At 35.9% G+C, this 24925-nt stretch overlaps 1 protein-coding gene across 1 annotated transcript in view; it reads left to right on the top strand.

Annotated features, from left to right (window-relative positions):
* CTNNA3 (catenin alpha 3) overlaps positions 1-24925 on the top strand; it is a 1555380-nt gene that overhangs the window by 1506168 nt on the left and 24287 nt on the right. Inside the window, exon 17 of the mRNA XM_036264901.1 lies at positions 6195-6329. Within this exon, the coding sequence (XP_036120794.1) occupies positions 6195-6329 (135 nt within the window). The remainder of the gene's footprint in view (positions 1-6194; positions 6330-24925) is intronic.

Genomic DNA, 24925 nt, shown 5'->3' with positions numbered 1-24925 from the left:
CTAGCAAATCACAATGACATTTAATGCTTTTTGTTAAACTTTGCTAGCTCAGCAGAAATTAAACTGTTGTCTGTAATGGCAAAAGTCATTTTAAATGTTTTTAAAATTAAGTTTATATTCCAATATGGGGGAACAATAGCTGAGCTTTGGAATAAAGGTCTTTATTCACTTTTCTAAATCACTCTTAAAATTCAAACAGAAAGGTAATAAATGTTCTTTACTTTTCTTCTCATTCCTAAATGATGTTTCCCATGTTGCTACCACGCATCTTACTGGAGGAGTGAGAGCTGGTTGAGCCTGAGAAAACCACTTGGGCTGACATGCTACCTGCTTGGCTGTGTAGTAAGAGACCCAGTGGTTATTAAACATAAATTTAGAAAAGAAATATTCATGAACTAAAAAACTAACCATATGTCCTGGTCAACATCTTCTACCTTTAATAAACTGGGAAATAATCCAACTGTTATAATATTCTGCCACTTGATTTGTCTGAATATCTCTAGCAGAGTTCCATATTTTATGCAAATTTTATTTTTTAAAAAGTCAAGGGCAAGCATGTTTCACAAATCTAAGGCCCAAACTTTTTCTGTCACCTTCATGTAAAAGTATAAAAGGTGGGAAAAAAATTATTTGACTTAAATAAAGGAGGTTTGGCAAATAATAGGAACATTTAAAAAAATTATTATTTTTTATTTCTTAATTATAGTTGACATACAATATATTAATTTAAGGTGTACAACATAATAATTAGACCATTATATAACTTACAAAGTGATCACCCTGGTAAATCTAGTACTTATCTGACATCATACATAGTTATTCCAATATTATTGACTATATGCCCTGCACTGTTTACATCTTCGTAATTGTTTTTATAACTGGCAGTTTGCACATCTCTTCTCCTTTTTCACCCATCCTCCCAACTCCCCTCACACTTGACAACCATCAGTTTGTTTTCTGTATCTATGAGGTTGTTTTAGTTTTGTTTGTTCTTTCATTTAGATTCCACAGTAAGTGTAATCATATGGTATTTGTCATTGCCTCATTTATTGGACTTAGCATAATAGCCTCTAGGTCCATCTATGTTGTTGCACATGGCAAGTTTTATTCTTTTTTATGGCTGAGTAGTATCCCATTGTATATGTACCATCTCTTTTTTATCTATTAGAGGAGCATTCTTAGAGCGGGAGTTATTCATTCTCCTGATACTGCTTTTAGGCAGTCAAAACCAATCTGAAAAGCTTTCCAAATGCCAATAGGATAGAAGGCTTTAATAAATTTTTTGCATTGTGGAATTGTGTTCTTTTATTGCTTCAGTTATAAATCTGACAACCATTGCTAAGTGTAACCAAGATTCTCATCAATTTTGTAAATAAAATATAAAGCTGACTCAAGCAACTTCTAATTTCAAAAGTTCAGCTTCAAATTTTCTACTCATTTGAATCTTTCTTTTCTTAACAATTCTAAACTCTTCTGGTTTGGCTTTGAAAAAATCCCTTGAGAGAAACTGTATGTTTTTCTTGGTGATTGCAACATTGGTTAGTAATATAATTATTAATTTTTGAGTTCCATTGTATCAGGTATTATATAGTGGAGCTGGTCATTAAGGAAAAAATCCACACTACTCTTACAATTTACAGATAAGAATGTCAATTTAAGAAACCAATTTACAAATCATAGTGGCAATTTTCTGTTTACTATATAAGATAAAACTAGCAAGAAGACTGATACTCTTCCTAGATTGTAGAGGTAGGTAAGTATAGCCAGATCATGTCAATGTGAATACCAGTTCTACCATTTATTAATTGGGAAACCCATTAACCTCTCGGTGGCTCAGTCTCCTTCTTTGCCAAATGGGGATAATGACAGGACCTACTTCATGGAGTTGTATGCTTATTAAAAGAGTTAGCATAGATAGGGCACTTAGAACAGTATATGAGAGAAAACACTGTGTGTCAGAGATTATCATTGAGTTCATGCATAAGAACAAAGAATGGATAAGACTCTTACTCAGGGAGAACAAAGAAAATGGTGTTTTTATGAATGTCATGTGGAAGAGATCATGGTGCAGTGAATAAAACAGAAAATGAAATTCCAATCTTTAGATGAATTATATACTCTATCAAAACTTAGTTTGCAAATGTGAAAATTGACAATAATTAGATCAGGTTTTTGCATGATATTCTCAAGATTTATCCATGTTGTAGCAAACTGCAGTATTTCATCTTTTCTCATGACTCAGTAGTATTCCACTGTACATGTGTAGCATGTCTTCTTTATCCAATCATGCTAAGCAAAACAAGTCTGACCAAAAAAAAGTCAAGAATCATAGGACTTCACTCATATGTGGGATATAAAACCAAAAGCAAAAATATGAAAAAAGAAAACAAACAAACAAAAACTCACAGACACAGACAACGGTATGGTGATTACCAGAGGGAAGGGTGCTGAGGTGGTACTAAAGGGTAAAGGGAGTCACATATATAGTGAAAGAAGAGGCTTTGATTTTGGGTGGTGGGCACACAATATAGAGATTATGTATTATAGAACTGTACACTTGAAACCTATATAATTTTAGTGACCAAAGTCATCCCTATAAATTTAATTAAAAAATCAAATCTAGCCCTGGCCTGTTTGGCTCAGCGGTTGGAGCGTCGGCCTGCAGTACAGAGAGACCCGGGTTCAGTTCCCGCTAAGGGCATGTACCTCAGTTGCAGTTTGTCCCTGGCCCTGGTTGGTCGTGTGGGTGGCAGTCACTCGATGTGTCCCTTCACATCGATGTTTCTCTCTCTCTCTCTTTCTCTCTCTCCCTCCCGCTCTATCTGAACAAAAAATGGAAAAATGTCCTCGGGTGAAGATAAAAAAAAAAAAAAATCAAATCTAGATCTAAGTAAAATGGTACTGTGAGTACTAAGGTAGAATTAGTTTCACATGTAGAGAACATGGCGCAGTACCAGGCCCATAGGAGGTACTTAATGATCAGCTCCCTGTCATGGTAACACAATGAGACAACTTGCCTTTCATTATAGGTAATTCTAGATAGCTAATGTTGGGCTTTGCAAAAACCCTACACTCTTCACTTCCAATTAGTGCTGGAGACCCAGTTTTGCCATGGATTCTTGCTTTCTTTGAAACTATGCAACCCACAGTATTCTGTGAAGAAAGTACATTCCAAGTTCTCTTAAATTTAGTGATTTACAATAAAATAGATTTGAAAGCAAATAGATGTGGATTCAAATACTGGCTTTAGCATAAGCTCTTCAATCATGAGAAATTATTATGCTGTAAATTGGGAAAATCCTTTCTTTTTCTCCTCTTCCTCTTCCTCCTCCCCCTTCATCTCTCTCTCTCTCCAATTTTCTTCTCCTTTTTCTTAATTAGTTATAATTGAACTCTTCCTATGGGATTTGGGGGATTAATCTTACTTCCTCATTTAAAAATTTAAAAACACCTTTAAAGTCAAAATCTCTATCATCTTGTCTGATTGTGTCTGGCTGGGTATCATGTATTTTGTATCATTCCATATGTCCCTGTCTATCTGGCAGATTGATAGTATTTCTGCAGAAGGATATATTTCTTTGCTACCTTTGTTGATTAACTTTTTGACTCAAGAGTCACATGTTTTCATCCCGTCCACACATTCTGGCACTGTGTAGAATAGTCTGTGAAGCAAAGGTGAAAGGGATTCTCAGGGATTTCCCAACAGCACTCCAGCTTATTGGCTACTAGGAAAAAGCAGAAACACATCCTATCATGTATCTTATATTTGATTTTGCATTTCAGCTTATTAAAATTAATGCTTTTGCAATAACATTTTTATAATTACAGATGTAATATATATTTTAAGATATGTAAACTATGAAGAACATAGACATTTTTGATTGTATAGTAAACCCTCGATTTAAAGGACTTCGAATTTAATGGACAAAATTACCAGTTCATATGTCATATGTGAAAATTAACACCCTATTTATTTTAAAATGCTTTAAACCTAGAGTTGCTTGTAATCAAATTAACAAGGTTTTTTTTTTTGTTATTAACTCACTGTTGTTTTATAACAAATTTTCACAAATAGGCCATATGTTGGGAAAAAACACTGCACTAATTTCACTGACACAAGTAAATATTACATATCTACAATGATAGTCAACATATTTAAGTCCAAGTGTCATCACTTATAACCGCATTTGGGGAATGAGTAGCATGTGATCACGCCGCATCCAGCCTGGTGCTTGGTTCTGTTGTCCTGTGGCTTGACTTTTTGTAGCAGTTTTGACAGCCTTCTGGCCCTGTTCCCATGTGCACTGAGCCACCCCCAGGCGTGTGCATTTGTACACTTGTGGTAACTGGTGAAAGCACACATTTACTAGGCCTGTTGGGTATAAATTTAAAATTACTGTAATATATGTAGAAAAATTTTCTGTGAAATTAAGCTTTTCATACTTAATTTTAATTGCACAAACAAGTCCGTATAAATAAAAACAGGTAAACTAATTTGTCAAATTTTTTTAACACAGGCATTAGGAAAACCTACTTTATTATATAATAGACTTTTGGCTTTAACAGATACCGCCTCGCCTGAATTAGTTCGTTATATCAAGGTTTTACTGTTTGGTGTATTTACCATTTTCACATATTTATTTCTCAGTACCGTATGTTTTAAACACAAATGTAACCAGATGTGTTTTATACAATTAAATAGTATATTAGATTTTAAATACTGAAGTTTTTCACCTCCCCAAAACATTTTTCCTTATCCTTTGAAAATATTTTCTTGTTGACTATATAATATCGCTTTATATAAAGAGCATTCTCATTTCATCTTTCCACTATTACAGCACATTTCAGTGATTTCCAAATTTTAATATTATAAGTAATGCTACAGTGAATATCTGTGCATAAAATTACTCTTCATCTTTCAGCATAATTATGAAAATGTATTTAAATTAGAAATGTTATTGAAAAATTTAAAAAATCTATTTTAATTGTATAGAAGAAAGAACACACAGACTAACACTGACCACAGATATATATCATATTATGATGAAGCTCAAAGCTGTACTCCAGATAGTTCCTTACAGAAGATGATATAATAAAGGAGGCTTTTGGTAAAGACATTTAATACATCTCTAAAGTGTGCATGCATGCCCTCTGTTTCTTGGCTTCAGGTAGATCCACAGCTGTTATCTTAGGTAAAATGATTTCTTTTGTCTGTACCAGTTAAGTGCATTAAATGCTGAAATTAAGAGAATATAAAATGTAGTTTGTTGCCAATGTTTTTTTTTATGCCCCTGTATATAACAGCACAGACAATGCAGAATTTTAGGTCTGGAGGCGTGTTCTAATTGCAACTCTGGGTGAAAGAAAGAATTGCATTATATATATATATATAATTACTTAAAAATGTAATCTGAACACTTCTAAGCTTATGTTAAATTAAATGCATTATTTCGTGTCTGGAAATGTCTGTTGTTTTTAATTGTTGGTGCTCCGTCTGTCCAGCCCTCTCACCCCCTAACCCTTGCTAACCCAGGTCGTTTCACTGCCTCCTTAGCTCTGTCTTTCCCAGAGTGTCATGTAGTTGCCATGGTGTGGGGCCTTTTTATTTATTATTATTTATTTACTTATTCCTCACCTGAGGGTATGTTTATTGATTTCAGAGAGAAACATCCATCGGTTGCCTCCTGTACACGTCCTGACTGAGGATTGAACCCATAACCTTTCTGGTGTACAGGACGATGCTCCAACCAGCTGAGCCATCTGGTTGGGGCTTAACTTTTTTTTTTTTTTTTTTTCAATCTTAGGTACAATCTTAATTCACTTGAATACTGTATAAAAACGTCTGTTTTCTTTTGCTGCAAAAAGTATAAAAATAATCTTTATATAGGAATATATTTGTTACTGCCAACCTTTCTAAATCTCTGCAAATGGCTCTAAATGAGGCTAAGTGAATAAACAAGAGGGGGGCTCTAGGGCAGTGGGAGGTCCTGTTGTCTACACTGTAGTAATTAAGGTTAAACATGGATAAACTCTTCTCATGGAGAAGGCATATGAGAATCTATATGGCCTTGGCCTGAGAATTGGGGCTGAATGGAAATAAAATTGCTTGTCAGTTTTCTGTAATGTCGAGATTTACTCATTTTGATCTAGTTCTTATTAATTTTGCTATTTCCATTTTTATCTTTTATGCATAGTGTCCAGATCCATCCTGCAAACAGGACTTGTTGGCCTACTTAGAACAGATTAAATTCTACTCTCACCAACTGAAAATCTGCAGTCAAGTTAAAGCTGAGATCCAGAGCCTGGGGGGAGAGCTCATCATGTCAGCTGTGAGTACTGCCCAGAACCAATATCATCACACGTAGGAGATGCTTAAAAACAAGCAGCTACACTCCTCCTTACTCCACCAAGTCTTATAGGTCCATGTAGGTAACCAACCAACTCAATTGGAGTGTAAAATATTGCATGTAAACTAGTGAGAGAGCTTGCCAGATTTTTTAAAGATGTGTTAAATAGGTACATCTTGTTTTTGTTGTTGTTGTTGTTATGAATTATTTTTTCTTTTTAAATTAATTTATTTACTTTTGTTACAGATGTTTCTCCTTTTCCCCCCACTGATCCCCCCTTCCCCACCCTGTCTCCAGCTTTGTTGTCCATGTCCATTGTTCATGCACACATGCATATAAGTTCTGTGGTTTATCTCTCCCCCACCACCCCCTTTTCTGGGGATTGTCAGTCTGTACCCCACTTCTAAGTCTCTGGGACTACCCCATTCCTCAGACTGTTATGTTCATTATAAACCACAAATAAGTGAGATCATGTGATACTTGTCTTTCTCTGTTTGGTTTGTTTTGCTTAGGACAATACTTTCCAGGTCCCTCCATGTCATCTCAAAGGATAAGAGATCTTTCTTTCTTACAGCTGCATAGTGCTCCATTGTGTATATGTACCACTGCTTTCTTATCCATTCTTCTACTGATGGACACTTGGGCTGTTTCCAGATCTTAGCTATTGTAAAGAGTGCTGCTACAAACATGGGGGTACATATATTCTTTGTGATTGGTGTTTCAGGCTTCATAGGGTATATTCCTAGAAGTGGCAATTCAATTTTTAATTTTTTGAGTTAACACCATATTGTTTTCCCTAGTGGCTGCACCAGTCTGCATTCCAACCAGCAGTGTACTAGAGTTCCCTTTTCTCCACACCCTCGCCAACACTTGTTTGACTTCAGAGATTTTAGAATGAGTCAGGTTTTCTAAGTCACTTAGATAAGAAATAATATTTAGAGCATGATTTTCAGACTTCAGAAATAATATACCCTGAATTTAACCCTATAATTTTCATAAAATAAAATGCATATGGCATTGCAAATTAAAATAATTATTTTTATTATTAACTTATATTCATTTTCCCATCATTTATTTCTATAACATAGAAATGCAGGTTTTGAAAAACTTTATTTCCACATGTAATTTTAGAAGTGGAATATGATAGAACATCATAGATTTAGATGAACTTTCATAAATTCTTTGGTGACCCTGAATTTCAATCTACTATAAAATGACCATGGAAGAAATAATGTCTAAATTTTCTACTCATTTTTAATAACAGTATATCATTTCTTTAGAGTGGGTATGGTAATAAAATACTTTATATCTATATTAGATTCAGTTATCAGTGACTTTGAGAAGGACATGGACTGGGATTATAAATTTAAGTTAAGGTGAAACATCATGAATGTTATAGGAAATTACGTTCATGAAGACAAATTTTTAAAAATTATAACAGCATGCTTATAAATTTGAGACATATCAGGGCTCAACAGCCTGACATCAGACTCTTGTACAGTGAACTAACATTCTTAAAAAGAACGTAGTTATAAAAATGCAAGCAAAGGATTGCCATCAAGGGTACAGGGCAGGGAACTAAGCCTTATTGGTTATTTCTTGCCTATACATGATCTCATTTAATCTTCACAATAGCATCCCATATAGATTGTTTATTGGCTTCTTTTGTTGACTTTACCACTTGAAGAAAATGAAGTTCTGAAAGGTTAAATCGCTTCTCAAAGGTCATACTAGTAAATGACAGAACTGGGGGTTACCTTCAAAGACCTATGTCTTCTCTGTTCAGGTGGACAACCTTGAATCTATGATGAAAGTGAAGAGCACAAATCAAAAGTGAATAAATTGGAAATTATGTGTAGTTATTATTAGAGGTAAAACATTTTTAGTTTCCTTGATATTTATATTTTGCAAAAAACAACAAAAATTATGAACAAACACAACCTATACAATTCGGCATCTTGTTACTTTTCAAAGGAAAGTGTACTTTAAATTGTCACAATTTATATACAAAAACGTGTGTATGAATAAATACATGTATATAGGCTTGCATATATAGATACAGCATGTGTATACTTACATATGTATTTTAAAGTATTGTATCTTTATTCTGTATTATTATACATTTAGCCTTTATTTTCTAAACATTATAATACTTTAAATGTGTAGAAAAGTATTTATTTGTAAACCAAACTCACCATCATTCACGTGGTATAAAATCATGTGAATTTTGTTTTTTAATTATATGCTAGTTTTTCATGTTGCCTGAAACTAAGCTTCAAAAACCTTGATAGAAGTTCAGCCTATACATTACGGCTGAAATATATTACTGTTAATTGTCCCTCCAAAACATAATTTCTATTTGATGTATAAGTTGAGTTTGCATTCCTTCCTGTTTGGCATGATGATTCAAATTCATGAACTTTACATATTTTACAGAAGGACTAGGCATGAGCCATTTAGAATTTATAATTTAAAAGCTGAGTCATTACATAAATTGAGAAATAGCTTTGCAAATGCAAAACTATCCTTCATCATTTTGTCCACAATTTCTTATTAGAAAAAAAATAAACCTCAAAAAAGGAGCACACCTCTTCTTACATGCTCTGCTGCCGTCTGCTTGCAGGTAGATCCTGGAAAGCTTTTAAAATACATTTCATTTGTGTGTGCCAAAGCACACTTTCTTGTTTTTGTTAATCCTCTTCTGAGGATATTTTTCCATTGATTTTTCAGATAGAGTGGAAGGTAGGGAAGGAGGGGGAGAGGGAGAGAAAGAGACATCAGTGTGAGAGAGACACATCAGTTGGTTGCCTCCCACACAACCCCTTGTGGGGCCAGGAACAACCCGCAACCCAGGTACATGGGTCCATATCCTTGACTGGAAATCGAACCTGAGACTGTTCGGTCTGCAGGCTAATGCTCTTAACTACTGAGAAAACCCGCCAGGTCAAAGCACACTTTCTTTAATCTCTTTGTGACCCTGAGTTCTCATCTTGTTCTTTTTTTCCTTTTCTTTAAATGAGGTCCTATCTAAGTCATCACTTTCCTATAAGATATGAAAAGTAATAAGCATGTTTTTAAAGCAGGAAAACTAAAAATTACAGAGATTTGGTTCTCAAAACTACAGATTATATTCAAAGTTCGCTAAATAACATCTGCATTCCAGAATCACATTTATGAAACATTCCTTTTAGCAAATATATTTGAAAAGAAGTCAGTGGAATGAATACATTTCTGGAGTGAATGGGCAGACTGTTTTATAGGTCTGGGGTGTTAGGATTTAGGGTAAAGAAGATGAATTTATAGCAGAAAGGAATTTGAAAACCATTATCATAATAGGCCTATTTAGGAATTATTTTTAAAAATAGTCTGTGAGAGTAACAGTGGGGACCTAGACCAAGGCAACATTAAGTGAGAATGGAGAGCAGTGTATCCATGCAAGAAAAAACGTCTGAGGTAGAAGTTATTAGAGTCAATGATGTATTAAACGTTAAGGTTGAAGAAGAAAGAATTGATTTACCCCCAAGGTTTTGAGATTTGTAACTTACTCAACGGTGGCATCATTAACCAAAGGCTGTATGTAGAAGGAAGAACAGATTAGGAAAGGTAAGGCAATTCATTCAGGTTTCGCTTACAAATTTAAGTGACTGTGGGGAATCCAAAGAGAAAGGTTTAGGAGAATGGGTAGGTGGCTAGGAAACTCAGGAGAGAAGTACGAAGGAGAAATAGATGGGCCCATCCAGAGAAATTATGTTGAATGAGACAAAATATAACTGAGACAGAGATCCAGAAAACTCTTTCTACACACAAGTGATTCTGATGTGCCTGCATCAGATAGAGACTTGGCTGTGGCAGCTGAAACATATTGGGAGTTGACTAGCTCCATAGTAAGGTCTGAGAAGGGGCAAGCCAGGACTGTTACGCAGCCTCCCAAAGTCACCGGGAATCAGGCACTTTTATCTTTCTGCTTTATTATCCTTGATTTCTGGCTTTCATTTCTACCAAAGTCAAAATATGCCTTTTCTAGCTCTAGCTATGGTTTTATATTCCAGACAGATAAAGAAACAAAAGAAAAAAGCATATCTTACATCTTTAATTTTTTTTTCTTTATTGATTTTAGAGAGAGGAAGGGAGAGGAGAGAGAGATAGAAACATCGATGAGAGAGAACATCAATTGGTTGTCCCGTGCATGACCCCCACTGAGGATTTGGCTCACAACCTGGGCAGGTACCCTGACGGGGAATAGAACCGGCGACCTCTTGGTGCATGGGTTGATGCTCAACCACTGAGCCACACCGGCCAGGCTTCTTACATCTTTTTAAGTTTCTTCCAAATGCTTTATTTTACATATAATTATCTAGAATTTAGTCATATGGATACGCTTAACTGCATAACATGCTGCAAAATGTAAAATTTATGGTGTTTTGATCTGGGCCCATTGCTTTCTCCAGTTAAATCAGGTTCGTTTCTGTGAAAGAGAGAATGGATCTTGGTGGCAATGAGAAATTTCTACCATACCTCTATGATTATCAAAATCATAGCAGTATTCACTTATGTTGTAATTATCTGCTTTTTATGCATATTTTCCAATAGATTATATGGTCCATAAATATTGTTGAGTGACTGAAGGTACAGTGTAGCCAATGTCTATAAATAATGCAGACATTTCAGGTTGACTGAGTCTAAAGTATATATTGATTGAATCTTTATATCTTTTTCAAAGTAGTATGAGTAATACAATGTAGGCAAAAGTTAGATCATATTGGGCTGAATACTTATGCACTGACAGAGAAAAGATGGTAAAATGGACTAAATATTCCAATAGTGTGTAGTTGAAAGGAAGGAGAAAGAAAGAGCAAGAGCATGAGGAGAGAAATAGAAAGGTACTTAAAGAGTAGATGGAATTACTGGAAGCTTCTTTATCTGTCCTTGGTTAACATTTTTATTTATGTACTTTTTAAGATGGCAGTAATTAGGTAAAGATCAGAAGAAGCAAGGAAAGAATGAATCTATGAAAGATTAGAAATATAACTAATAGAATAATGTCTTAAGTGAGAAGGAATAGAATTAGGAAAATAGGTTGAAAGACTAGGTTTGATTAAAAAAAATAACACAAAAAAAACCTCTCTTCTGAGCCAGTATAAAGGGAAATAAATATATAAACACATTTAGATACAGATAAATAGGAAATTGAAGAATTTCTTGCTGATCTATCCCATATTTTGGTAAAACTGGAGGAGTTCTCTGTTAAGATTAAAATTTGAATGCTGTATCCATAGTTTCATTTTAGCAAAAGAATAAAGTAAAAATGTCCATATATTCCACTACTTTTCAATATTGCTTGGAAGAGAAAAATAATCCAAATTAACAGTAATGCTTTGCGATAGTAACCAGATATACTGTTCTAGCAGAGCTGAGCTCTAAGACATTGCCTGGATTTTGGAACCTGACTCAGACTCAGGTTATCCTTCAATCACATGAAAATGAAGCCAACATGGCCCTTCAACGGCTATCATCCCTCAAAGAAAGAGGGCATATATAAAAATCAAATTGAAAATATGGCAGCAAAACATGACAGAACTATGTAATTAAGCATACTGTTGCAGATCAATTTTCAGCCACCTTGACCTATTAATGTATCAGTTTAGGAACAGAGTAAAACTATAACTCTAAGAAGATTAAAATGTACCAGGGTCACCTAAGGGCACTCCTATAAATCCTACATCAGTTGTTTCTCCAGTGTCCTTATGCACAGTGCCAACCGGGAGCTTTTATACTTTGTGAAAAGAGTCTCACCATAAAAAATAAGTATAGTTACATTCTGGCATGCATATATATATGATAAAGTTCATGAAAAGAAAAATCAAATAATTTAAATGGTTTGAAACTCTTCAAGTTACCCTTTCCTCAGTGTTATGTTTTTAGGCCAACAATTTTTAATACTCCTTAAAACTGATTGATTACGTAATTACCATGTTTTGTGTATTTCTTTTAATGTGTTTGTGTTCCCTTACCCTGAGGCAGGTGCGCCAAAGCCACAATTTTAAAAATTGAATAAGACTGATCAGTCAGGGGGGAAAGATCAGAAAGACTAAAAATTTGCCAAGCAAATGCAACTTAGTTTCAGCAGAAGTCAAGGGGCATGTGTGCATTCAATTAGGAATGAAAAGAAACAGCAACAATACAGCTGTTGGCCAAAGAAGCCACTTGGGCCCTCGCAACGCAGGCAATCAAGTACATGCAGAATGATTTACTAGGTTAATGTGCCTGCCACGTTTAGACATTAAGGGAATTATTTAATGAGCTTTCTGAATTTACTGCAATCATTGGTAGTCATCAAGAAAATTAGGAAAACTAAAGGAGATTTGGAAAATTAGCTGAAGTATTTATAGATTTAAAAGGGGCAGGGAGAGATATGAAGTGAAATGGGAGAAGCAAAAAAAATGAAGAGGCGAGGAATGCAGAGAAGGGCCAGGAGAAAAAGTAAAGAGAAAAATACACTTTATCAATAAACTTTGCTCTGGACTGTTTTGGTTGTGTGTTTGTCGAATGTTAGGTAGGAGATCAATGGTAGCAATTGGACCTCAGTAATTCAAATGATATATTTTGAAAAGAAAAATGTTGTAGGAATGCAGTTTTTTTTGTTTTGTTTTGTTTTATTGCATTGTAGTAACATGGTCTAAGTGACCTTGGTAGCTAGGTAAACTGATCTCAAAGGATTAGACTTTCTTTTCAAATTAAAGTTTATATTCAATATTATTTGTATTAGTTTCAGGTGTACAGCATAGTGGTAAGACAGTCATATACTTTATAAAGTGTTCCCCCAATAGATATTTCCAGTATACACCTGGCACCACACATAGTTATTACAGAATTACAGACTGTATTCTCTTTGCTGTACTTTATATCCCTGTGACCATTTTGTAACTATATATTTATACTTCTTAACTCCCTCGCTTTTCACCCAGTTCCCCAAAGCCCCTACCCTCTGGCAACCATCAGTCTGTTCTTTTTTTATGAGTCTGTTTCAATTTTGTTTGTTCATTTATTTTGTTCTTTAGATTATATATATATATATATATATATATATATATATATATATGTAAAACCATATTGCATTTGTCTTTCTCTGATGGAATTATTTCACTTTTAGCATAATACTTTCTAGAGCCATTTATGCTATTGCATATGGTAAAATTCTATTCTTTTTATGGCCGAGTAAGAATCCATTGTACATATGTATGACAGCCTTTTTATCCTCTCATCTACTGATGGGCACTTGGGTTGCTTCCATATCTTGGCTATTGTAAATAATGCTGCAACTGAGAAACATCTGTAACTAAAACAAATAAATAAATAATAATAATAATGCTGCAATGAATGTAGAAGTGCATATATTCTTTTGAACTAGTGTTTTGGGTTTCGTTGGATATATACCCTGAAGTGGAATTACTGGGTCATAAGGCAGATCCATTTTTAGCTTTTTGAGGAACCTTCATACTGTTTTCAATAGAAGCTGCACCAGTCTGCATTAGAATTTCTTGAAAATGCTGATTGTACTATGCATTTGAAGGAATATTAGAAATGATCTTTTCATGTTTTATCTAACTCAAATTGACATTACTAGCAACAAAATAGGTCAAGAACTTTCAACGATTTGCCTTAATTCATGAAGAAATCAAATGGCAGAGCCAGGATGAGAATCTAACTCTCATGTTCTTTGATTTATTGCTACTGAAAGTAAGCCCTATGGCCTCCTGGTGAGTTTAGTGACAGGAGGTGGTATTAGTACACCCAGAGAGGAAGGTTACTACTGACATCAAGAGACAAGTAATGGTTTTAATTTAAAGATGTGGAAAAACACTGATGAGAGCACAGTATTAATTGATAATAATGATGATTTAATGATCCTGGATTCGTAAGAAAGCCTGAGTAGAACATAATTCTTCACCTTCAACATGAGAAGCTAACATGAGGCAATAGGAAAGCTACTAGACTCTAAATTAGGAGACATTGTAGTCTAGACATTACTCTCTTTGAGTCTGTTTCTTCCTCTATCTCTAAAACTAAGGTTTGGGATTAAATAAGCTCTGTGGTTCCTTCTAGCTTAGAATTTCTGATGTTATTTTATAGTGAATAAACATTTAAGTTCCTTTCTCATTTCTTATTGTGTATATTATTCAGTTATTTCCTTTGTGATTACCTTGGGGGTTACATTTAACATACTGGAGTTATAACATTCTGTCTTGAATTTATACCAGCTTAACTTAAATAACATACAAACATTCTACTTCTTTAACAACATTATTACCATCCCTTTTGGTTGTTAATGTCATAAAATTACATCTTTATACACTATGTCCAAAACCATAAACTAATAAAAGTTTTAATGCATTCGTATCTTAAATTATGTAGAAAACAAAATGTGAAGTTGCAAACCAAAATTATATTAATACTAATTTTTAGACTAATTGTGTTTTAAATGTATTACCTTCTTACATGCTTAGATAACAAAAAAGTAGAGTTATACAATATTGTTACTATAATAATAGCTTTTACAACTGCCAACGCCTTTACTTTATTGAGATCTTTATGTCTTCATACAACTGTGAGTTACTGACTAGTGTCTTTCCTTTTAACCTGCAGTACTCTCTCGAGCATTTCTTGCAGGGAGGGTCTAGTGTAATGAACTTGCTCAGCCTTTGTATACCTGAAAAAGTCTTAATGTCTCCTTTACACTTTTGAAGGACCATTTTGCTGGGTATGGTATTCTCAATCAACAGTTTGTCTTTTAGCACCTTGACTATATTATCTTACTACCCTCTGGCTTTCAGTTTCTAATGAGAAGTCTGTTTTTTATCCTATTGAGGAGCCCTTGTAAGTGAAGAGTTGCTTCCTTCTGGTTGGTTTGAAAATTTTCTTTTTTGTTTTCTGCTTTCAACAGTTTGATTATAATGTGTCTGCGTATGAGTCTTTTTGAATTTATCCAAATTGGAGTTCATTGAGCTTTTTGGATATTTATATTCATGCATAATATCTAATTTGGGAAGTTTTCAGCTATCATTTTTTCAAATATGCCTTCTGTCTTTTTCTCTTTCTCTCCGGAGACATTTAACAGTGGGTATGTTGATCAGCTTGAACATGCCCCACATTTTTTAAGAATCTGTTCACTTTTCTTCAGCCTTTTTGCTGTCCGGTTCCCAGATTTGTTAATTTATTTGTCCTATCTTCAACTTTGCTGCTGCTTTTGTTTACTCAAACCTAGCTTTGAATCCCTGTAGTGATTTTTTTTTTTTTTTTTCATTCAGTATGGTATTTTTAGTTCCAGAATTTCTTTTTGGTTTCTTTTTATGTTTTCTATCTCTTTATTAGTAGTTCCATTTTGTTCATACATCATAGTCTTGACTTTGTCCATGTCTTGCTTTAATTCTTTGAGCATCTTTAATTCAGATGTCTTAAAGTCTTTTTATAGATCTGCCATTATGCTATTCTCATGGACAGTTTCTGTTGGTTTTCATTTTTGTTTCTTTGAATGGAACATACCTGTTTCTTTGATATTATGTGTGTTTTTTTTTAAATTGGACATTTGAATCTAATAATATGGTAACTCTAGAAATCAGTTGCTGTTCCTTTCCCATGGTTTGCTGAGGTTATTTTTATTTGCTTGCTTTCTTGTTTTGACTTGATTTTTTATTGTTTCAGGCTATTTATGTGCCAAGAATCAGCCCGAAGCATAATGAAAAAGTCTTCTCGGTCTTTTCTAACCTTGTGTCTTCCCCTGGGCATGCACAGTGATTTTATCATTTCCCCTGTATATGTTGTTGCTTTTGAATGCCCTAGTCTTCAATGCCTGGCTTCTAAAAGGGGAGAAAGAGAAAAATTAAAAAGTTAAATAAGGTTCTGGACCTTTAAATCCCCTGGAAGTCACGTTAGCCAGAGTGGGTAGGCCTGTAACAATAAGGGTCGATGTAACAACAATGGCCACCACCTCTTTGTCTGCATCTCTGTGATGTGAAATAGCAACCAGTGATCAGGACGGAGTCCTGATGTTCGGTCCTCTTTACTCATCCTGGCTCTTACGAGTTGTGTGCAGGCAGCTTCAGGAACACATGCATCACTGCCTGCAAGTGACCGAGGTGTGGCGAACAGAAAGCTGCTACTGTGCTGGGAGCTGAAACTGATATACATTAACCATATGTCTTCCAAGCCTTCCTCTGGAAGTGTCAAGTCATCACTGGACTCCACAGTTTCTAAATAGTTATATCAGACAGATTCCACCATTACAATTGTGGTCTGGGAGGGAAGACAGCTTTCTGGTGCTTCCCATTCAACCTTCTTTCCAGAATCCTTGCCCCTCTGGATGTCTCTTTCTCTTCACATTTCCTTTCTAACATGTTCTTCTTTGCCCTGAGTGACACAGGATAATATGTAGTAGCAAACTGTTTTGTTTTGATTTGTTTTAAAAAGATGTTTCTAGAATTCTGCTTCAGCAATGTAATCAGTGAGAATGAGATCAGAGGCTTTAGGAATTACCTGTTAATTTTAGATCTAGAAGAAAGTGAAAATGGTGCACTACATTGTTAGCGATTACAGGATTGATTTGACATGGCTTTCCTGAGACTGTTGGGTATCTCTCTCTGAACAGCAGTGACATCTTTTGTGAAATTAGATCCTCAGTTCAATTAAGAGGTAGAGAGGATAAAACATCAGGATGAGACACACACACCCACACACAAAGGTTAATAAGAGAATAGAGGGGAGAAAGAAGAAAAATATAAATGTGATGTAAAATTCTCTACTATTAAATTTACCCCTTAAAACAGTGGTTCTCCACCTTCCTAATGCTGCGACCCTTTAATATAGTTCCTTATGTTGTATATGGGCATATCTGCATGTGGATGGACCTGCTTGGAGGCAGATAGAGGAGCGGTGTCTCATCGGAAATATGTGTTTTTCGATGGCCTTAAGTGACCCCTGTGAAAGGGTCGTTCGACCTCCAGAGGGGTCGCGACCCACAGGTTGAGAACAGCTGCCTTAAAATAATGGCCACATTCTTATTTGCATGTCAAATAGTTCCATATTTTTAAAAAGGAAGATATTGGAAGAACATAAGGCTTAATAGAAAAGACTGTTTCTGCTTGAGAAAACAAAAGGAGCTTCATTTTTATCACTCCTTAGAAAAGAAGAATGAGGATTAATTAGTACTATTGTGTGCTAGGCAGTCTGAACCATGGAGTTTCAAGGAGGTGGCCGGAAAGGCCATGAAAGTGAGCAAGACGGATTTGACAGCCGTAGGATGTGCCCGAGTCCCCATTAGGCAAAGTGCAGCTGAAGGAAAGAGCAGAGCTGGATGTAAACATCCTGCTGTTTATGAGTTCTGTTGGAAGCCAGGGAGAAAATGCACAGAAGAAAAGGGGAGGGAAATAAAAATCAAGGCGCTAAAGACTGTAGGACAGCAAAGTGCTGGCATCAGAATGCATGAGGATGTGGAGAAAGGTAGGACTGAAAACAGATGTGACAAAAGGCACATGACATTTGCAAAAGTAGTCATTTCAGTCCATGACTTGCTGAATTTAAGCTTATTGTTGCAGATTACGAAGTGATACTAATTATATTCACAAGATAAAAGTTCAAAGCTCCCCGGAGAGTACGTTTGTGGTATGTGTTTGTTTTCAGCAGCAAATCAATGCAATCCCACATTTTCCTCTCCTGATTAGTAAAGTCTGAGTGATATTAATAGAAAACCAGTAGCTTTTGTAATGAATAGCAAACATTGAATTTTATATATTTGTTTATTCCATGATTTCTCATCCTTGGCATTGTTGGCATTTGGGATAATGATTGGTAATTGGGGCTGTCCTGTGCATTGTGGAATGTTTAGCAGTGTCCCTGGACTACTCTCTAGGTGCCAGTGCCCCCCCACCACTCAGCTGCGATAACCGAAGATGTCCCCAGACACTGCCAAATGCAAAACTGTCCCTGGTTGGGAACTGCTGGCCTAAGGGAAGATAAAATTTAAGGGAAAGCTCATAATGCTGTTATGGATGTTGCTGCTCCTGCCAGAGCCTCTCACCTGGTGGTTAGTTCACTCACCTCCCAGTATTGCACGTTGGCGGCTGACTTCTCACAGCTGCTCTCTTCTCTGGATACTGTCCTCAGCCAAATAGGAATCAGCCTGCCTGGGTCGTTATGCACCACCACCCCTCATGCTCTGGAAGCCTGTAGCCTGTGGTACCATGTCTGCTGTGCAACTTTACAGGCCCTGTGAGATCAGGCCAGAACTGGTCTGTGACTGAAACTAATAATGTTCTCATTTATCTCTATTCTCACCCACCCTATTATTTTTCTTTCCTACCCTTCTTCTGAGAAGAGGACTTCAGAAAACTACATGCACAAATTGTTTTAGGCTCTCTTTGAAGGTACCTACTTAAGAGATAAATGATAGCATCATTATGTTCTTTACCATCACTTTGTGGATGGGAAAAAGGTGATGGGAGAATTTGCTGAGTCTGGTAAATACCCTGCCCGTATTGAAACATTTATACATGTTATTTTATCCTCTCAACAATGCTACAAGTAAACTTGTATTTTGTTGACAAGAAAACTAAGGTTAATAAATGAACATGACTTGCCAAATGCCATATGGTTAGTAAGTGATGGAGTGAAACTGAATCCAGGCTCTGGTTTCAGAACCCTGTGTACCGTTCCACACTAACATGTATTTATTCTCCCTGTGCTGCCCTGAAACAACAATGCAGAGAGTAAACCATGCCCTTGTACTCACAGAATGCCAACAGGAAGAAAAGGCAAGCAAAAAGAAATAATTATAGCAAATGTTAGTTTATAAATAGAATTTGTATTTTTTATGTTTCTGAAAAACTGTAGCTATTTCATTCTTTAAAAATATATATGAAAATAGAAGCTAAGAATAAAAACAGATGCTATTTTTTTTTTAAATAAGAAAAAAATGTGGGTATTACCTACCTTTTGGGTTAATCAATTATTGTAGTTATATTCAAATGAAAATTAATAAGTAATTATAACATATAGTTATCATTGCTTGATAATAGACAGCATAGACATTTCTATAGAGAGAGGAACTTATCAGACTTTAAATTTAAAGAGATTTTTATTGTGTGTGGTCATTATTTGTGTAACAATTGGTAATATGATGAATGATGTCCAATCCAAGTGATCTGTAAAAGACAGACATGTTCAAATGGACATTTCTTACACTGACACTCTATAAAACCTGACGTTACAACTTTTAATCTTGATTTAGTGAAGCCTTTCAACAGAGAGCTGTGATAATATGGTCTAAAAATGCTGCTTTGTGATGACGTAGCTGATCAAGAAACAGTAACACTCTGACAGCTCAACGGAAACAGTATGATAACTCATCTCTGCAATAGTAGATGTCTTGGGAATGTTTTTGGTCACGCCCTCGGTCACAGGCAATTCATGGTTGAATTGTATAACAGAGCTCTATGTTTTCTCAAAATGCATGCATACCCTTAAAAATTTTTTTTTTCTTTTATTGAATTTTAGAGAGAGATAGGAACATGGATGAGAGAGAACACTGATTGGCCGCCTCCTACATGCCCTCAACTGGGGATCAGGCCCACAACCTGGGCGTGTGCCCTGATAGGGAATCAAACTGGCGACCTCTTGGTGCATAGGCTGATGCTCAACCACTAAGCCACATTGGCCGGGTGCATGCATACCCTTTAGATATTGCTCATACACGGCAAACATTGAGCAACTCCTGTGTGTGTGCCCGCCCCTGCACTCATGGTAATTTATCTTATTGCCAATGACAATATTGATATTCTTTCATGGAAGTTTCAGGAGTATTATTTGTACTTTTAATCATATGTAGAGTAAAAATTCACTCCTGTACAAATATATATATTTTTTAGTCTAGCCTCAGGTTATTATATAGCATAAAAAAAATATCTACAGTTAAAAAAAAAATTAAGGAAGTGTTTTTTCTAGTCAACAATAGTGAATAGTCCAATTAAGTTAGGCTCTGCTGTCATAATAAACAGCTCCCAATTCTCAATGACCAAAGCAACAAAGTTTTTACCTTTTCCTCACATTTAAGTTTGATACAGTTTGGTAGTTTCTTTGTCAATAAAATACATTGTTACTGAGAAGTGGGGTTTATGTACTTTTTGTAATCTTACTCTCAGGCCTCCATCATCTCTGTACTAGGAAATGAAAGGACAGAGGGTTGCTCACTGGCGGGTAAATACCTTCCAGGAGGAAAGCATGTAAGGTGCACAGAGATAAATCATTTTCAGTCTAGCCTCAGGTGTCTAGCATATAGTAGGTGCTCATGAAATATTCACTAGCAGCAGTAGTAGTCAGAGTAGTAGTTAATTTGCCATATTATTCACTGATATGTTTCATCTAATGGTTATAAAAGCTTATTTCAGATTAAGTTTAAAGAAAGAAGCCTAGGAAAATGTTCTCCTTTTAGTGGGATAATTCCTCTGTGTATCATAAAATGGCTTACTGCCCATCCCTGTTTTAGCAGCAGCACTTGATACGGGCTTTGAGGAAGAATAATGATCTCTGCTTCTAAGCCAAGGTTAGAGGTTAGGCCATGTGTGGCTGATGAGTAATGGAAGACATACAAAGTCAATCTCAGGCTACCCTTAAGTGTATTCAGCACGAGGTAAAAGATCTTCAGATAAATACTTGGACTTTAATTCACTTGTTGCCAATGCAAATGGAGATATTAGGCCTTAGATTTGAAGAATGATTGGGCATAGAGATATTTTTATTCAACATTGGAGTGTTTATCCAAATGTCACATGCCAGATTTATTCAATTGCAGAATAGGGTAGAACTTTAGCTACCCAAAAATTCAGGGAAGTCATTTTGGCAAGATTAACATTTCAGTTAGCATGGCATTTTAAGATGTTGGCAAAGAACAACCGGAAAGTATGTTACAGGAGTGTTTAAGAGCAGTGTAGAATTAATAAACAATGAAATGAAATAAACAATGAATTCATAAACAATAAAATAGATGCCAAAGATCTGCAACTAAGCAAGTAACTGATGTAAATGTTCTAAAGAATTTCAAAGACAATTTGAGCTAAATAATAAAGAATAACAAAGAATTGGAAGAATTTGCTCAAGATGGAGAGGACAAAAGGACATGAAACCAAATTAAAAATATAAATTTCCCTAAAATACAAGGTAATGTTTTTAATAATAAATCAGGAAGGGCTTGCTTGAATTAAGGAATAATGTAAGTGACACATACATGTTTTACCTGTATAGTGTGTGTGAAATGTGAATGAGATGGAACAGAAGCTAACAAGAGACAGCAGGAATGAGTGAAATGCCTCGGTTTCATCAAGCTAAAAAATTCTGGGATTCTATTTAAAGTTAAAGGAATAAAAGGTGGTATGTGTGCATGTGTGTGTGCACACACACACACATGTAAGTGTGGTTCATATGTGTAGGCCATAAATGTGATATATGCACGTGTCTGTGTATATCCATGAAACTTAGTGCTTATTAATACTCAGCACTGTGTTCAATATTTTAAATGCATTTGCTTTCATAATCCTTACCTAAAGAAAGCTGCATGAAAAAGTATTAGTACCTATTTCATAGACATGGAAACTGAAACTGAAAGAGGTTGAGCAACTTCTCCAAGATCACAAAGCTATGAAAAGCAGGGCAGGGTCTAAAACCCACTTCTAATTCCAAAGCAAATACACACAATGCTACATTGTCCTGCAGAAGGATGCAGAAGGGCACAAAGGGTGCAGAAGCTTTAACGAAAATGGAGCCGATTCGGGGTCCATAGCTGGCACTGGACACAAAGGGGCACTCTTCTAGGACAAGGTTCTCCCTGTTCACTCCTGTGATGATTGTAAGATTAACGATAACGACAATGGTAACTAACTTTTATCTAGCGCTTGATGATCAGATATCATTTTAAATCCCCTACATATATTATTTTATACACACAACAGTGCTCATTTATCTTCATTTTATAAATGTGAAACTAAGGCTCAGAGAGCGTAGGTCCAAGGAAGGAGTGCTGTGTCTTTTTCTTCCTTCTTACCTAAGAGAGGCTCTGCGATCCACATTCAGTGATAGTGGCCTGTCAGAGTCCTTCTTCATCTGTCTGCCAGTGTGCATACCTGCTGTCCCAAATCTCCAAGACTGAATTCTGAAGTAGCCAACCCTGAGTACACAAGCGTCATCCTGACAGTTCTCCACACTCCTTTCTGGGGTGGAACCTGAAACACAGCATTTTTAGGGCTTAAAACTATTACCCCTGTCCTCCATGAGCTCTTAACCATGTTCTTCCAAGGAAAAGGCATTTTCCTAAAGCATTTTCTGCACATGGACATTCATTCAAGTAAAAAGAAAACTAACATGCTGATGCCTGTGTCAGTCTCAGACTTTATCTAAAAGGCGCTACTGATTACTTATAGTTCTGACATCTTCCAACCATTTTTCAGAATTCAGCCAGTGATAACCTTTGAATGTTTGGTCACTTCTATGCTCATGTCCTTCCTACATCTCACTAGATATATCTGCCGGGTTGTTACTATACGTTTTGATCTTTATTTGGTCTCTTTTGTGTTTTAAGCAGTTACTGGACTCTATGAGACAAACCTCTCCTTTGTACCATTTAATTTAATTAGACCTCTCATTTGCACTCTTGCTGAGTCAATATTTAGTCCCCTGTCTGTATCCCTGGGACAACCTGAAACATTCCGTACACTAGCTGAAGGTCTTACTGTGCACGCACCTTGAGCTGATGCTTTCGTTTGCCTTATCTCTCCCTGCACAATATCCAGGGGGTGCTGCCACAAAATTCCTCCACTTTGCCTTCCCCCTTAATTGTTCCCCTCCACTGTTTTCCTGGCAATTCAATTCTCGGCATTGTCTTACTAATTCCGTTTGTAGAGCTTTTCCTCTAATGTAGCATTTTCAAATAGGTCCATTATAAATCTGCTCCTCCACCTGGGACCACGAGCCATGCCAGGTGCAACGCCAATGATGGTGTAATTCTGCTTAAAGGCACGAAGGGCCTGGGAGTGGGCTGAAAAGAAAGGGGAGGATGATGAAGGAGCCCCAGAACCACCCATGCGTCTCCTCTTTAGAGGGGTGTCAATATTGTGGTCTATGCTAGGAAAGTGGTTTGAAGACTGAGAATGATGGTCTACTAATTCATAAGAGAAAATTTACTTTAGAATCTGCTCTTGCCAACCTTTTTTTCTTTAAAGGGCATTTCCTTTTCAATAAAAAGGAATTTGTTTTAGTAATGATCTCTGAGGACAAATACTAAGGGCAGTTGCCTGAATATAAAAATACAGACATATGTACATGCATGCAAAAATTATTTTTTAAAGGTAAATTTGTGTGTTCTGATTTGAGGTTTCAATATAGTAACATAAAAATAGGTAAATTGCTATTTAAGGTGCTATATTTTATATGCATATTCTCCTTTGGCTATTATCTGCCTAGTGTGTATTATCTTCATTTTACAAATGATGGGATTGTCTCTCAGAAATTTAATAATTTGTCCACATTCACATACCTATTATAAGATGAATACAGGAAGAGAACTCAGGTCTTTCTGACTCAAAGTTCACCCATATGCTTTATAAAGAGGTACCTGCTCTATAAAGACATTGAGTCATAAAGTAGGAAACTACCCATGATGTCTTTGCCCTTGAGGGTGTCCGTATTGTTCATGTCTGTGGGTCCATGAGCCAGCCAGCATAAAAGGAAATCTTGACAGAGAGGTGCACTTTGCCACCCTAACATTCACCCTACTAGCTGTATGCAACAAGTGGGTTTGATTTATGGTCATTTGGATATTTTGCATTTCCTGTATCACTTTAGAATATGGCAGTATTTCTCATTAGGGTCTCCCATCAGTAATTTTATGAGTATGTGTGCAGTTGTGATTCATGTAGATCTCTGTGTGAAACCATCACCCAGAACACGATGCATATTAAAAATAACATTATTTACCAATAGCAAAACAATGACAACAGTTAACTCTTGACAGTGACTTGCTATATACTAGAGAATATTTTAAGTTTTGTATATATTATTTTATTTAATTTTTAAAATAATTTTATGAGATCTCTCTTATTACCATCATCACTTTGTGAATTAAAACCTGAGGCAAAATTTAAGTAACTGACCTACAAGGTGGCACAATTAGTATGTGCTGGAACCAAGATTCAAATCTTGGCCTTTGACTCCAAAACTTGTATTCCTAACTAGTACATTTTATTGTCTCAATCCCAAATGTTATTTTATATGTTTTGTAGTTTTGACTCTCTCACTTCTCCCTATAAAAAGTTCAGATCAAAAGGCATACTGGTAAGGAGAAAAGAAAAGTAAACGTGTGTGGCTGTTCCTCTATATTTCACCTCTCCTGCCGGTGCAAGCTCCTTGCTGTCACCCTAAGCGCTAATGCATCTCCCGCGCCCTCCAGGCCGCCGGGGAGCCTGTCCTGCACACTGCCTTTAATTGTATATTAATTATTTTAAGATCAACTTGCGTTCGTGAAAATTAGACAGGAGAGTGTA

Source organism: Molossus molossus, unplaced genomic scaffold (assembly GCF_014108415.1).
Source record: "Molossus molossus isolate mMolMol1 unplaced genomic scaffold, mMolMol1.p scaffold_m16_p_17, whole genome shotgun sequence".
In the NCBI taxonomy this organism is placed as follows: Eukaryota; Metazoa; Chordata; class Mammalia; order Chiroptera; family Molossidae; genus Molossus; species Molossus molossus.
The sequence above is the reverse complement of the archived record's forward strand: the minus strand, read 5'-3'. Positions and strand labels throughout refer to the sequence as shown.